General features: G+C 42.7%; 2 protein-coding genes across 7 annotated transcripts in view; one reads left to right on the top strand and one right to left on the bottom strand.

Moving 5' to 3' along the window:
- Window positions 1-685: 685 nt before the first annotated feature.
- On the top strand, window positions 686-8,020 carry LOC109903549 (lanosterol 14-alpha demethylase-like). 2 transcript variants are annotated; one of them, XR_004202875.1, is made up of 11 exons: window positions 686-1,324; window positions 1,464-1,571; window positions 1,683-1,781; window positions 1,942-3,134; window positions 3,316-3,414; window positions 3,638-3,814; window positions 4,000-4,681; window positions 4,972-5,091; window positions 5,259-5,918; window positions 6,200-6,368; window positions 6,654-8,020. XR_004202875.1 is itself a non-coding variant. In XM_020500325.2 (10 exons), exons 1-10 carry the CDS (start codon window positions 2,964-2,966, stop codon window positions 6,830-6,832), a joined length of 1,509 nt encoding a protein of 502 aa, XP_020355914.1. In that variant the 5' UTR covers window positions 2,611-2,963; the 3' UTR covers window positions 6,833-8,020. The 2 variants fall into 2 exon arrangements, 1 of the variants encoding a protein (XP_020355914.1); XM_020500325.2 differs by lacking the exons at window positions 686-1,324; window positions 1,464-1,571; window positions 1,683-1,781 and having other exon boundaries at window positions 2,611-3,134; window positions 4,000-4,126; window positions 4,507-4,681; window positions 5,259-5,454; window positions 5,823-5,918.
- Window positions 8,021-8,209: 189 nt separating this feature from the next.
- LOC109904440 (A-kinase anchor protein 9) overlaps window positions 8,210-11,867 on the bottom strand; it is a 121,694-nt gene continuing 118,036 nt past the window's right edge. For all 5 annotated transcript variants that reach the window (XM_031788669.1, XM_031788671.1, XM_031788672.1 and 2 more), the window contains 8 exons: window positions 11,510-11,739; window positions 11,256-11,361; window positions 10,845-11,030; window positions 10,395-10,601; window positions 9,989-10,221; window positions 9,756-9,850; window positions 9,162-9,419; window positions 8,210-8,977 (listed from right to left, as the gene is read on the bottom strand). In XM_031788669.1, the coding sequence (XP_031644529.1) occupies window positions 8,934-8,977; window positions 9,162-9,419; window positions 9,756-9,850; window positions 9,989-10,221; window positions 10,395-10,601; window positions 10,845-11,030; window positions 11,256-11,361; window positions 11,510-11,739 (1,359 nt within the window). In that variant the 3' untranslated portion in view covers window positions 8,210-8,933. The remainder of the gene's footprint in view (window positions 8,978-9,161; window positions 9,420-9,755; window positions 9,851-9,988; window positions 10,222-10,394; window positions 10,602-10,844; window positions 11,031-11,255; window positions 11,362-11,509; window positions 11,740-11,867) is intronic.

Below are 11,867 nucleotides of genomic sequence, written 5' to 3'. Positions count from 1 at the left end.
CATCTACTGACGGGATGAGGTCAATGTCATTCCAGGATACCCCGGCCAGGTCAATTAGAAAGGCCTGCTCGCAGAAGTGTTTTAAGGAGAGTTTGACAGTGATGAGTGGAGGCCGTTTGACCGCTGACCCATTACGGATGCAGGCAATGAGGCAGTGATCGCAGAGATCTTGATTGAAAACAGCAGAGGTGTATTTGGAGGGTGAGTTAGTTAGGATGATATCTAGGAGGGTGCCTGTGTTTACAGATTTGGAGTTGTACCTGGTAGGTTCATTGATAATTTGTGTGAGATTGAGGGCATCAAGCTTGGATTGTAGGATTGCTGGGGTGTTAAGCATGTCCCAGTTTAGGTCACCTAGTAGCACGAGCTCAGAAGATAGATGGGGGGCAATCAATTCACATATGGTGTCGAGAGCACAGCTGGGGGCAGAGGGAGGTCTATTGCAAGCGGCAACAGTGAGAGACTTGTTTCTGGAAAGGTGTATTTTTAGTAGAAGCTCGAATTGTTTGGGTACAGAACTCTGCAGGCTTTCTTTGCAGTAGATTGCAACACCGACCCCTTTGGCAGTTCTATCTTGACGGAAAATGCTATAGTTAGCGATGGAGATTTCAAGGTTTTTGGTGATTTTCCTAAGCCAGGATTCAGACACGACTAAGACATCCGGGTTGGCAGAGTGTGCTAAAGCAGTGAGTAAATAATATATGAACTGGCCGTCTAGCACGTTCGGAAGAGAGTAAAGGGAGCAGGTTTATGGGCACGATAGCATAGATTAAAGACATAGTGTACAGACAAAGGTAAGGTAGGATGTGAGTACATTGGAGGTAAATCTAGGCATTGAGTAATGATGAGAGAGATATAGTCTCTAGAGACGTTTAAACCAGGTGATGTCATCGTATATGTAGGTGGAACAACATGGTTGGTTAAGGCCTATTGAGCAAGGCTAGAGGCTCTACAGTGAAATAAGACCACAGTCACTAACCTGGACAGTAATGGGCGAGGCATATTGATATTAGAGAGAGGCATGCATAGCCAAGTGAACATATGGGTCCAGTGAGTGGTTGGGCTGACTGGGAACATGGCGATTCAGACAGTTAGCAGGCCGATGCTAACACGCTAACAGTTAGTAGGCCGGGGCTAAACAAGCTAGCAGTTAGCAGACCGGGTTAGCAAGCAAGCAGTTAGCAGGGGATAGCAGTTAGTAGACCGGGGCTAGCAAGTTAGCCTTTGGGGGATGTCGCGGTGGGGGTAAGTCTGTTTTTGCCGATACACCAGTGATCTGAGATCACTTGAAAAGTTGAAAATCTGCCACAGAAGAGGCATCAAGGTAAGCTATAGTGAGCATAAATTAAGATAACTTTTTTGCACCAACCATTACAGCTAAAATACAATTCATTAATATTTTGGACAGATATCAGAGCTAAGGTTTTCCTCAAAAGTTTCTCATCTGTGTGTCTTCTTGACAGCTAACCACACTGCCAAAGACCTTGTCGAAACTAAGATGTTTGAAAGAACTGGACTTCTCAGACAACGTAGGGTAGCAGATTCCTGAGAGCATCGGATTCCTGAGAACAGTGGGGATAATACACAAGCATTCCACAGTACATTTCATATTAAAATTGTATTGTTGTGTACTGTATGCTTAGCAAGTGAGGTATTGTTTCAACTTTGTTATTTTGTTATAGAGCACATCTTACAAAAGGCTTTCCGGTCTCTGGCCAATAACTTACAGGGCGATGACGTAAGATACACACTGAGGAGTTTAAGTCCAAAGAGAATAAACGGTATGACTTGAATCATCCTATAAACCTCTAATTTGGCATAGAATTTCAGTGATAATGTTCCTCAATTTCATTTCAGTGTCCAATTACAATCAAGGAATTGATAGGAAATGGAATCACTCAATTTGATTTGACACTCAATTTGATTACTTTGTGTGTGTAGGGCATCCCAGAAGGAAAAAACCATGCAGGCCCTGACTCTGTGGATAGACTTATTCCATAGTGACCAGGAGGCATCTGTCATAGCTGACCAACTTGTGAGGACTCTGATCTTGGCAGGCCTATACGCACTCTACTCTCAGGTTCAGGCCATCAAGATATATGCCAAAGCCAGAAGACAATGAATACACTATGCCAAATGTGCTATATGAATAGAGGCATAGTTCATGACATTTTGAAGTTGGAAAGTGAGAGGAGTCATTTGTTTTTCATAAATGTAACATTTACCAAGTGAATCCATACCAAAGTATTGATTATTGTTTGACCATGAGAATAAATGCAATTGGATATGCATCAACATTGTGTGAAAGTGGTTATTGATGGATTACAAAATCAATTATAATCATTCAAAATCATAACAGTAACCTACACAAACATAGCCTACATCTAGGCATATTGCTTTGTAACGTTCACTGGTCTAAAAAAATCGATTGAATTTGACACCCTTTAGTGACTACAGTAGCTACATCTATACCTATTCTACGCTGTATGTAGTTCAACCAATGTGATTCTCCTATTGGGGCAGTGACATCATATAGCCAGACATCAGTCCAGGTAGTGATAGCCAACCAGAGTGCAGGAAGGCAGCTGCGGAGCGTGGAGTTTATTTGACGGACACACAGCACCTAGCAAATGAAATGGCTTTATTTGTTAGGCGGGGGCACGACTAACTTCACATCTACAGGTGGAGATGCCAAGGAAACAATACAATCTGTCACGTAATTTCATTTAGTGCTATAATGAGAATGGATGAAACTATGCCTTTGGACTAAAGAGGGATTTTACTGAGCACTGGGGAACACTATTTTCTGCGAATACTAATAGCCTGGGGCCTTCTGGAAAACCGAATTAGATGTGGTAGAAGCGACACCACAACCGTGTAACAGATTTGTTGCAAATTCAAGGAGCCTGGCGCAGTAGCCTACAATATTTTACAACATTTTTAAAGAAACATAAGACGTAACAATGGCTATGCATTTATATCAAGTTAGTAGTATGCTAATAGAAAATACAGTCGGGAAAATGAGTGACAACTTGACATCAGTGGTCCTTGCAGTGTCTGTGATCACCCTAACGTTGGGATATATTTCTAAACTGGTGCTCAAACAGTCACAATCTTCTTCAGAAGAACACAAGGTATGTACATGAAGAATAAATCAATTGAGTTACAGTATATATTACATTATTATTAGGTCTGCTACAGTGAATTACAGCATCACGGCGCATTCATAGCCCATTGCATATTGTCCAAAATCACAAAATCATATGGCTTGTGTATTTTATTTTTGTAACTAAATGAATGTTTTTATTTTCTCAGAAATACCCACCATACATACCTTCTAGCATTCCATTTCTGGGTCATGCCATAGCATTTGGGAAAAGTCCCATTGAATTTCTGGAGAATGCATATGAAAAGGTAAGAATACAGTACTGCTGTAAAGTATACTTAATATATTTTAGTGCTCAAAGTGCTACCTATTTTGTTTATAAAACATGCAGTAATAAATTGCATTCACTTTACAATAACTTATTTCATATAATACAGCTTTTGAATCTCTACCTTACTGGTGTATAGTGCCATGTGAAAGTGCCCTTTATAGTAGGTGCTAAAACAAGGTTTATTTTCTTTCTATTCACAGTATGGGCCCGTTGTCAGCTTTACCATGGTGGGCAAAACCTTTACCTACCTTCTGGGTAGTGAGGCAGCCACACTGATGTTCAACAGCAAGAACGAAGATCTCAATGCAGAGGATGTCTATTCTCGATTGACCACGCCAGTTTTTGGAAAAGGGGTTGCCTACGATGTACCTAACCATGTAAGCAAATAAATACTTACAGAGATACTCCCTTTTGCACTCACAAATGTAGAGAGAATGTTACCACACACAACAAAGTGTTCACATAAGTTTGTTTGTCTTGTGTTTCATCTCATAAACCGATCATAAACTAAGTATTGATTTATCTAATTAAGTCCAATTATGCCGCTCATTTTCTTTTGTAGATCTTCCTGGAACAGAAGAAGATGTTTAAGACAGGACTGAACATCGCCCATTTCAAACAGCACGTTGAAATTATAGAGGAGGAAACGAAGGAGTACTTTTCACGATGGGGAGACAGTGGGGAACAAAGTAAGATGACCGAGCCATTACAATTGGTCGGAGTTTCTACAGTATTCCATGTGGAAAGTAATCCAGAGAGCAGTGATCTCCCATGCACATACTCAGATACTTAACGGGTTACTAATGACCGCATCCTTTTGCTTCACACTCTTGATAGAATCGGTTTGCAATTTGTCGCTGTTTATGAGTACGTCATAACGCTTGTTTACACGCCATAACATTTGAGCCGTAGCGTAGTCAAAGTTATCCAGTCAGCAATTCTGACCTCTGTTCTCTCTCCCTCTCTGTCTCACTCATTCACTATTTCCATCCATCTCCATCTTCTTATCTCTTCCGCTCTCTCTCTTTCACACCTTCCTAACACCCCATCTCTTCTACTCCTCCCTCAGACCTGTTTGAGGCCCTGTCGGAGCTGATAATCCTGACGGCCAGTGCCTGTCTGCATGGGAAGGAGATCCGCAGCATGTTGGACGAGAAGGTGGCCCAGCTCTACGCAGACCTGGACGGGGGCTTCAGCCACGCTGCCTGGCTACTGCCCGGCTGGCTGCCCCTGCCCAGTTTCAGGTAAGAGAAAGACTTCATTCATACTGTCCGTTCCTCAACCAAGGGTCATTTCAAACTGTTCCACCTTCAGGTTAGGTTTTTTGTTTGACAGACCAAGTTAGCCTGAGTTACCAGAACAGTTGCTGGAAATTATGATTCATTAAACTTTATTAATTGTTCTATCCTCAGGTTAAGGTTTTGGGTGATCAACTGAGTTGGACTTAATTATTATTGTATTCATTCTGTAATTGCAATATGAGAATATCTTATTTCTATAAGGCAGGAAAAAACAGGTTGTCATTTTTGTACAGACGACGGGACAGAGCACACAGGGAGATCAAGAACATCTTCTACAAGGTCACCCAGAAACGCAGAAGCTCTGGAGAGAAAGTGGACGATATGCTGCAGACCCTCATAGATACCACCTACAAGTAAGACATAAGTGGAACAGATGCCAGTATTACTACATGTGGTACAAGTATATGCCTCCATGCCTCCCAACATAACTGAAGTGAATGGATATTTGGTTTAAAGGTGTTCTACAACTGTTGTACCATTTCAGACTGATTCAATCCTAACCATATTTGCCCTTTTTAAGAGATGGGCGGCCCCTAAATGATGATGAGATAGCGGGCATGCTGATTGGTCTACTCCTGGCCGGACAGCACACATCTTCCACTACTAGTTCCTGGTTGGGCTTCTTCCTTGGCAAAGATAAGGCCCTACAGGACCGCTGCTATGCTGAACAGAAAACTGCATGTGGAGAAGACTTGCCCCCACTCAACTTTGACCAAGTCAGAATCCATAACTGGCATATTACCAACTACACGTAAATGGTCATAAGACTACACTACAGCTTTGTTGTTGAAAATATTAATTATGTTCTTATACTGCCTTACAAGTGTTGACTATATTCAATCCATTATATTAAATATAGGTACATACATCTTTCTGAATTATTTTGTTGAAACTTATTTAGATCCGTTTATTGACCATATTCTATTTAAACTGGGTAATTTTATATTGTATGTAAGCAACTTCAGTTTAGAACCTTTTTTCTAGACTGCTAAACCCACAAGTTCAGCTTTTCATTTGGACAGTTTTTATCATTTAAATATTTGACATGGTCTTTTACTTACCTGTTCTCTTGTTCATACATCAGCTGAAGGACCTGACTTTGTTGGATCGCTGTTTGAAAGAGACCCTCCGACTCCGTCCACCCATCATGACCATGATGAGAATGGCACGCTCTCCTCAGGTAAGCTCAATATCATTATTTGTTGGGAAGTTAACAAATACCCATTAAGTCATTCCTTCTGTCAAGAGATTTTACAAATCCATTAGAATAGCAGTTAATTGAAAAAACATTTTAGACACTGAATTTAACAGAGAGAAATGGGAATAATGTAAATTGTCCATATATTTATTTATTTACATTGAAATGGAATGGAGCCCCAACCCAGCTAAATGCATGTGTGTACAATAGGTGAGTGAGTGACTATTGACCAACCCTGACCCTTTGCTTCAATCCACTCCCAGACTGTAGCAGGCTACACCATCCCAGCTGGTCACCAGGTATGTGTGTCCCCGACAGTCAACCACCGTCTGCAGGACACTTGGACAGAGAGGATGGAGTTTAGGCCTGACCGCTACCTTAACGACAACCCTGCTGCAGGGGAGAAATTTGCCTATGTGCCCTTTGGTGCAGGTAAGAATATTTAGTAGTTTTTTCATCCCTATTAGCATCTTATACGTTAGGTGATCTGCAGTCTTTAAGAGGAAACAGAAGTGTCAAAGCATGTACACAATGGTAGGGGAAACATCTTTCATGCAGTATGCATTTTGATCCGTAAAATTTTGTCAGTAGGTGGGGCTCTTGCTCAATAAATAAACTTTACTCCCATTCCAAGCTGTCTCATGCCACAAAGTTTCAGATCAGACCCTCATTTCCATGACAAAAAAAACTAAAACACAGATGTTCACTGTCTTCTAGGCCGTCACCGCTGCATCGGGGAGAACTTTGCCTACGTTCAGATCAAGACCATCTGGTCTACCATGCTGCGCCTTTACGAGTTCAACCTGGTCGATGGTTACTTCCCCACAATCAACTACACAACCATGATCCACACCCCACACAACCCCGTCATCAGATACAAGAGGAGACAACACTAAGAGACACTGAGCGCAAAAACACAGCAGCGAAAAGAGCAAGGCTTTGTCCAAAATGGTTTCCTAGTCTATATGGTACTACTTTTGGCCATAGCCTCATAGGGCTGGCTCTCACAAGGCTCTGGACAAAAGTAGTGCACTATATAGGAAATAGGGAGCCATTTCAGATTTGCCCCAACAACCTCACCTTTAACAGTTTTATTTAGAGAACATTCTTGTACTTGAATTTAGGAACTGTTCAAATTAACGCAGAGTTCTGTCTGAAAATCTAATTCACTTTACTTTTTGTTGCCCCCACCTTATGTTTGCTGTGTTTTTAATTTGCTAGAATGTATTGTAAATGTATTGTAAGCCACAGGAGGCTGGTGAGGGGAGGACGGCTCATAGTAATGGCTGGAATGGATTAGTGTCAAACACATGGAAACCACTTGTTTGATGGGATACCATTCCACTTGTTCAGTTCCAGCCATTACTATGAGCCCGTCCTCTGATTTAAAGGGACACCAGCCACCATTGATGTAAGCCTAAACTGAATCAGTTAGTTTATTCATCAAAAGCTCATCTTTTGTAGCCTGATCCCAGATATAGTCCAACTACCATAGGATTTGGCTATACAACACAAACCGATCTGGAACCAGGCCTCAGCTTTTGGCCATTCTATTTCAAAATGTCATGGTAATGCATATAGCTTTCAAGCTTCCACTGTCTGAAATGTGATATGGAGTCCACTGTGTAGGAGTGAAAATACTACTGTAAGAATGAATATTACTGGAGTAAAAAAGCACCTAAGCACTGTCTTTTCTAGAGCTGTGAGAAATATTAAAACCACTGATCCTTATCCATTGCTTCATAGAGATCAGTGATCAAACCGACCATCACTGACTTTGTATGTACTGTCTATTCATAATTGTACAAAGATAGAGGACCTAGGCTGGGTAAAACAAAGACCAAGGACTTTAAACGGGGAGGGACAACCAGCACTTGCTTAACAAAAGACACATTTTCTGTTGTGTGCCCTAATAAACACGACTTGGCATGTTGGGAGGTCATAGTGAAGTTTGACCAATGTAGTGCCTTGATGATGGAAAATTATTACTCCATTTTATTTAGATTGATTTTACTGTTTGAAGCCTAATTTTGTGAACATTTGTAAATACAAATTATATCTGAGATGATGCCATGTGAATTCCAGGAGTCGAAATCATGTCCAATTTGTCTTCACACCATAATTGCATTGACCGTACATTTCCCCCATACCAGATTCACATTTTAGCTGAAGTTTTATTTTGCTTTACAACAGTTAGAACTAACTACATGTGTACTTGTAAAATCTGATTGTGTGTCAGTGATGCTGAATTGAAAAAACAGTGCGACCACATATTTCAAGTGTTAAAATGCATCTTTAATTACATTTCTAACAAAATACCCAGAAAATTCAAAGTTCCTACCTTTACAAAAATATGTCTTCTACAAATTGTAGTCTGTCCAAGAAACCATTCTAATAAAACACAGTGTAGTGTATATAGATCCTGTAGCAGCCTCCTCAACAGTAAAGTCAAACATTCTCCACGTCAAGAGTTCTCCTAATTCCCGTCTTGGAGAGCTACTGGGCGTGCCAGCCCAGCACTAACAACAATTTCCAATAAATCAACCAATCATGGTCTTCCATTTAAGAAACCACGGTTACTTTAATCAGGTGTGTTAGACCTGGGCTGGAGCAAAGACCTGCACACCCACCCGGTACATCTCCAGGACTGGAGTTTTCCAGCAAAGCCTGCACTACATATTCTTCCACCCACACAGTATAAATTAAGTTAATCAATGTTTTTTGTTTAAATTAGCATTCCACAAATAAACGTTTAACGTGATTGTGTTTATCCACAACAAAGAGGCAGACCAAAGTTTACAAAACATAGAAGCTGTTTCAAGTGCTGGCGACAAAAAGCCTGATTATAAGATGTCCACACACAAAAAATTGTTCTTGGTCCCCACGTAATATATATAGATATATACTGTACACAGCAGAATGATACAAAATACCAAAGCTCAGCACAAGAAAAGGCAACAGTTTCTTCAAGACAGTTTCAATGTAAATTATAGACTTCTATCTTCTTATTCCAAAGTGCAATTGAGCATATGAAGAAGAACCTAGGAAGGGAAAAATGAAGTTGTTTAGATCCCAAGACTTAACTCTTGACAAGAACATTGGAAGCATCATCTGCACATATTTTGTGGAGTGATTGAATGAGAGGGCAATTTCTGCTTATGGCATTACATTATTTAACATTAGATCGTATGAGGTAGTATGGTTGGAAGTGTGTGTGTGTGTTACCTGATTGCACGCTCCCCAGTCTCCTCTGCAGGGCCTCCAGTCTGGAGATGTAGTCGGTGAGCGCTCGGTCAGGGTCGTAGTTCTGGAGGTGAGAGCAGGTCAGAGGGTCCCCAGCCATGTGGAACCTGTGTTGTGCAGAGGAAAGGGCGGAACTGGGGGAGTCTCGTCCAGTGCGCCCCCTGCTGGCCCCTCTGATTTCCCCGTACACCTCCACACTCCCTGGATGCAGGTAGGGTGAGTCTGTCCTCATCTCAATACCTGAAGAGGAAGAGAAACAGTTGTCAGTCCTCTGTGTGGTTTTTCTCTCACAAAACCGGATTAATGAGTCATCAGGACAACTTTGAATTCCAATGAAAAGGTAATTATTAATTTTCTGCTTTTGTTTGAACCTGGCACTTTAGAATATTCAGATTATTTATTTAGATTAGCTAGCCATGTGGACCACCTGACCAATCAGCACTTAATTGATTACAAGTGTGTAAGCCTAGGTTAGCAGAGCTTGGTTCTTTACCATTTAACTCAATAACCAGTTCATTCATTCCCAGTTCATTTTCTTTGTGTTGGGGTTAGTGTGAGGGAATGTGATTTCCATACCTGGTGACTGTCCCAGACCGTTTCTGTTCACATTGCCAGATGCTATGGACCTCATCCCCGTAGCTTTATGCCATCGCTTGACCAGGAAACGCATTCTGAAAGAACAGAACAGTTTGATTCAAAAAGATGGGATAGAGGACCATTAGAGTACATATATCATAAGTATTAGCTATACCATAGCCTCTTCCTAACAGTTGCAACACCATCCTACCACTTCAGTTCCCATTTTTTACCTGGAGAGGGCGATGGAGACGCGGACAGCCGAGCGGAAGCGCGTCAGCCCGCGGCGGTGTTGCGTCGGGGACTCCAGGCTGCAGTGGGAGGGCCGGCCGCCCATGCGAGCAATAAGCGACAGCGTGGCTTCCTCACACTCCTGGAAGCCGCCGAGCAGCAGCAGCAGGTACTTCTTCTGGTAGATGAGGGCCTTGCGGAAACTCTCGGAGCGCAGGTACTTGCCATACATCCTCTAGAAAAGGGGAACAGAAGAGAGAGAGAGGAGTGTTGTAATAGTGTAAGTTAAGTGGGTTTTATAGATGTGCAACAATATATTTTCTATTCAACTCTGACAAAGAGTGGAAAAGTGGTCAATTTGTAAAGAGGTGAGTGTTATGGAGAGATGCAGGGCAGCTTTAAGCTCACCTTCAGTGTGGCGTTGTCTGTGTCCGGTCCGGTCATGTCTCTGAGGGACTCTGTCCTGATCTCTCCCCTCAATCGGGTCACCTCGGCCTGGGCTAGACGCAGGCCCTTCTCCAGCCGGCTCCTCTCCCTGGTCCAGGACTCGCGCTCCGATGAGAACAGAAGGCTGGCCGCCTCATGCTGCTTGTTCACTCCGCCTCTCCTGCTGGACTGGAGGGAGGGATAGAGATAGAGACGAGTGATGTTGGGGTGGTGCAAATTAACGCAATGTCTCCACACATTTTTACTTCTCTGCAATTTCTAGGTGCTTCTGCAATCCAGTATTGTACACTCTCTGTCCCATCTCTAGATTCCCACCCTGCCACTGGACCTGTATAGTATTAGACTATTATTGTACTGGTCCCAGACCCGTCACCAGCCCTGAATTGCATTAGATCTAGTATTGTAACTCACGCTGTCCCCTGATCCCAGACCAGCCTGGCGGTAGCGTCTAAGCTCATCTTCCAGGCGGAGGACCTGGTTGCGCAGATCGTTCTTCTCCTCTGTCAGACGGCTGACGAAGCCAGTGAGCTCAGCATTCTGCCTCAGCAGCCGCTCTGTCAGGGAGCTGGACTGGCCTCCCGCCAGCAGGGCGGTGCTCTGTAGACACAGCAGAGAAGAAATGTCAGTACTCAGTAGCCACTGAAATGGAATAGCTTACTCCTATATGTGCAGGTGTTGGGCAGGGGGATACTATTTAAGTCTGACTAAGACCAAGGTTTGTTTCCTATGTGGTTTATGTATATAATGTGTGAGCTGTGCTAAGATATTTTTGTAGGACAATAAACAACAATCTAATCAAAGTAGTCTGAAGTGCCATCTCACCTCAGGGACCAAGGGGAGTGCTGGAGACTGCTGCAGCATAGTGATGACCTCATCAATATTGGTCTGCAGCCACGACAGCCCTTCACTGTCCACCTCCGAAGTCAGCCTGTACATACACACATATATGGATTAATCCACACAACATCAATCTACACCTGCACATATGGATCGGTTCACTTCAATGAGAAGTTGAACGGATGTATATAACATGTACAAATGTGTTGAGACAAAGTTGTTAAGTAATTGTGAGATACCTGCCAGAGCCCTTGCTGACCATGGTTCGGATCTTGGCTGCGATGAGCTGCAGTTTGCCCAAGACCTTGTCTGAGTGTTTTGGGTTATGGTGGGGGGCGAGGTTGACCCCTGTCCCAGTGACCTCAAGGAGGGAAGGTGCGCTGGATTCGATAGTAAGCATGTTGCCAGGCTTCTGCTGGAACACCCAGTCTCTGGTCCGGTCAGTGGGAATGCCTTGCCACACAGCCTGCTGCTGGCACAGACACGGTACAGAAAAGTTTCAGCTCAGAAGACACATAGCATAGTAGAGTCTAAATAACTTATGACCAACAGACTCTCAAATGGCCATAATTGTGGATTATAATACATTATAATTCT

The sequence above is a fragment of the Oncorhynchus kisutch genome, linkage group LG14 (genome assembly GCF_002021735.2).
Source record: "Oncorhynchus kisutch isolate 150728-3 linkage group LG14, Okis_V2, whole genome shotgun sequence".
In the NCBI taxonomy this organism is placed as follows: Eukaryota; Metazoa; Chordata; class Actinopteri; order Salmoniformes; family Salmonidae; genus Oncorhynchus; species Oncorhynchus kisutch.
Note: the sequence above shows the minus strand (reverse complement) of the source record. Positions and strands in the feature narration are given on the sequence as shown.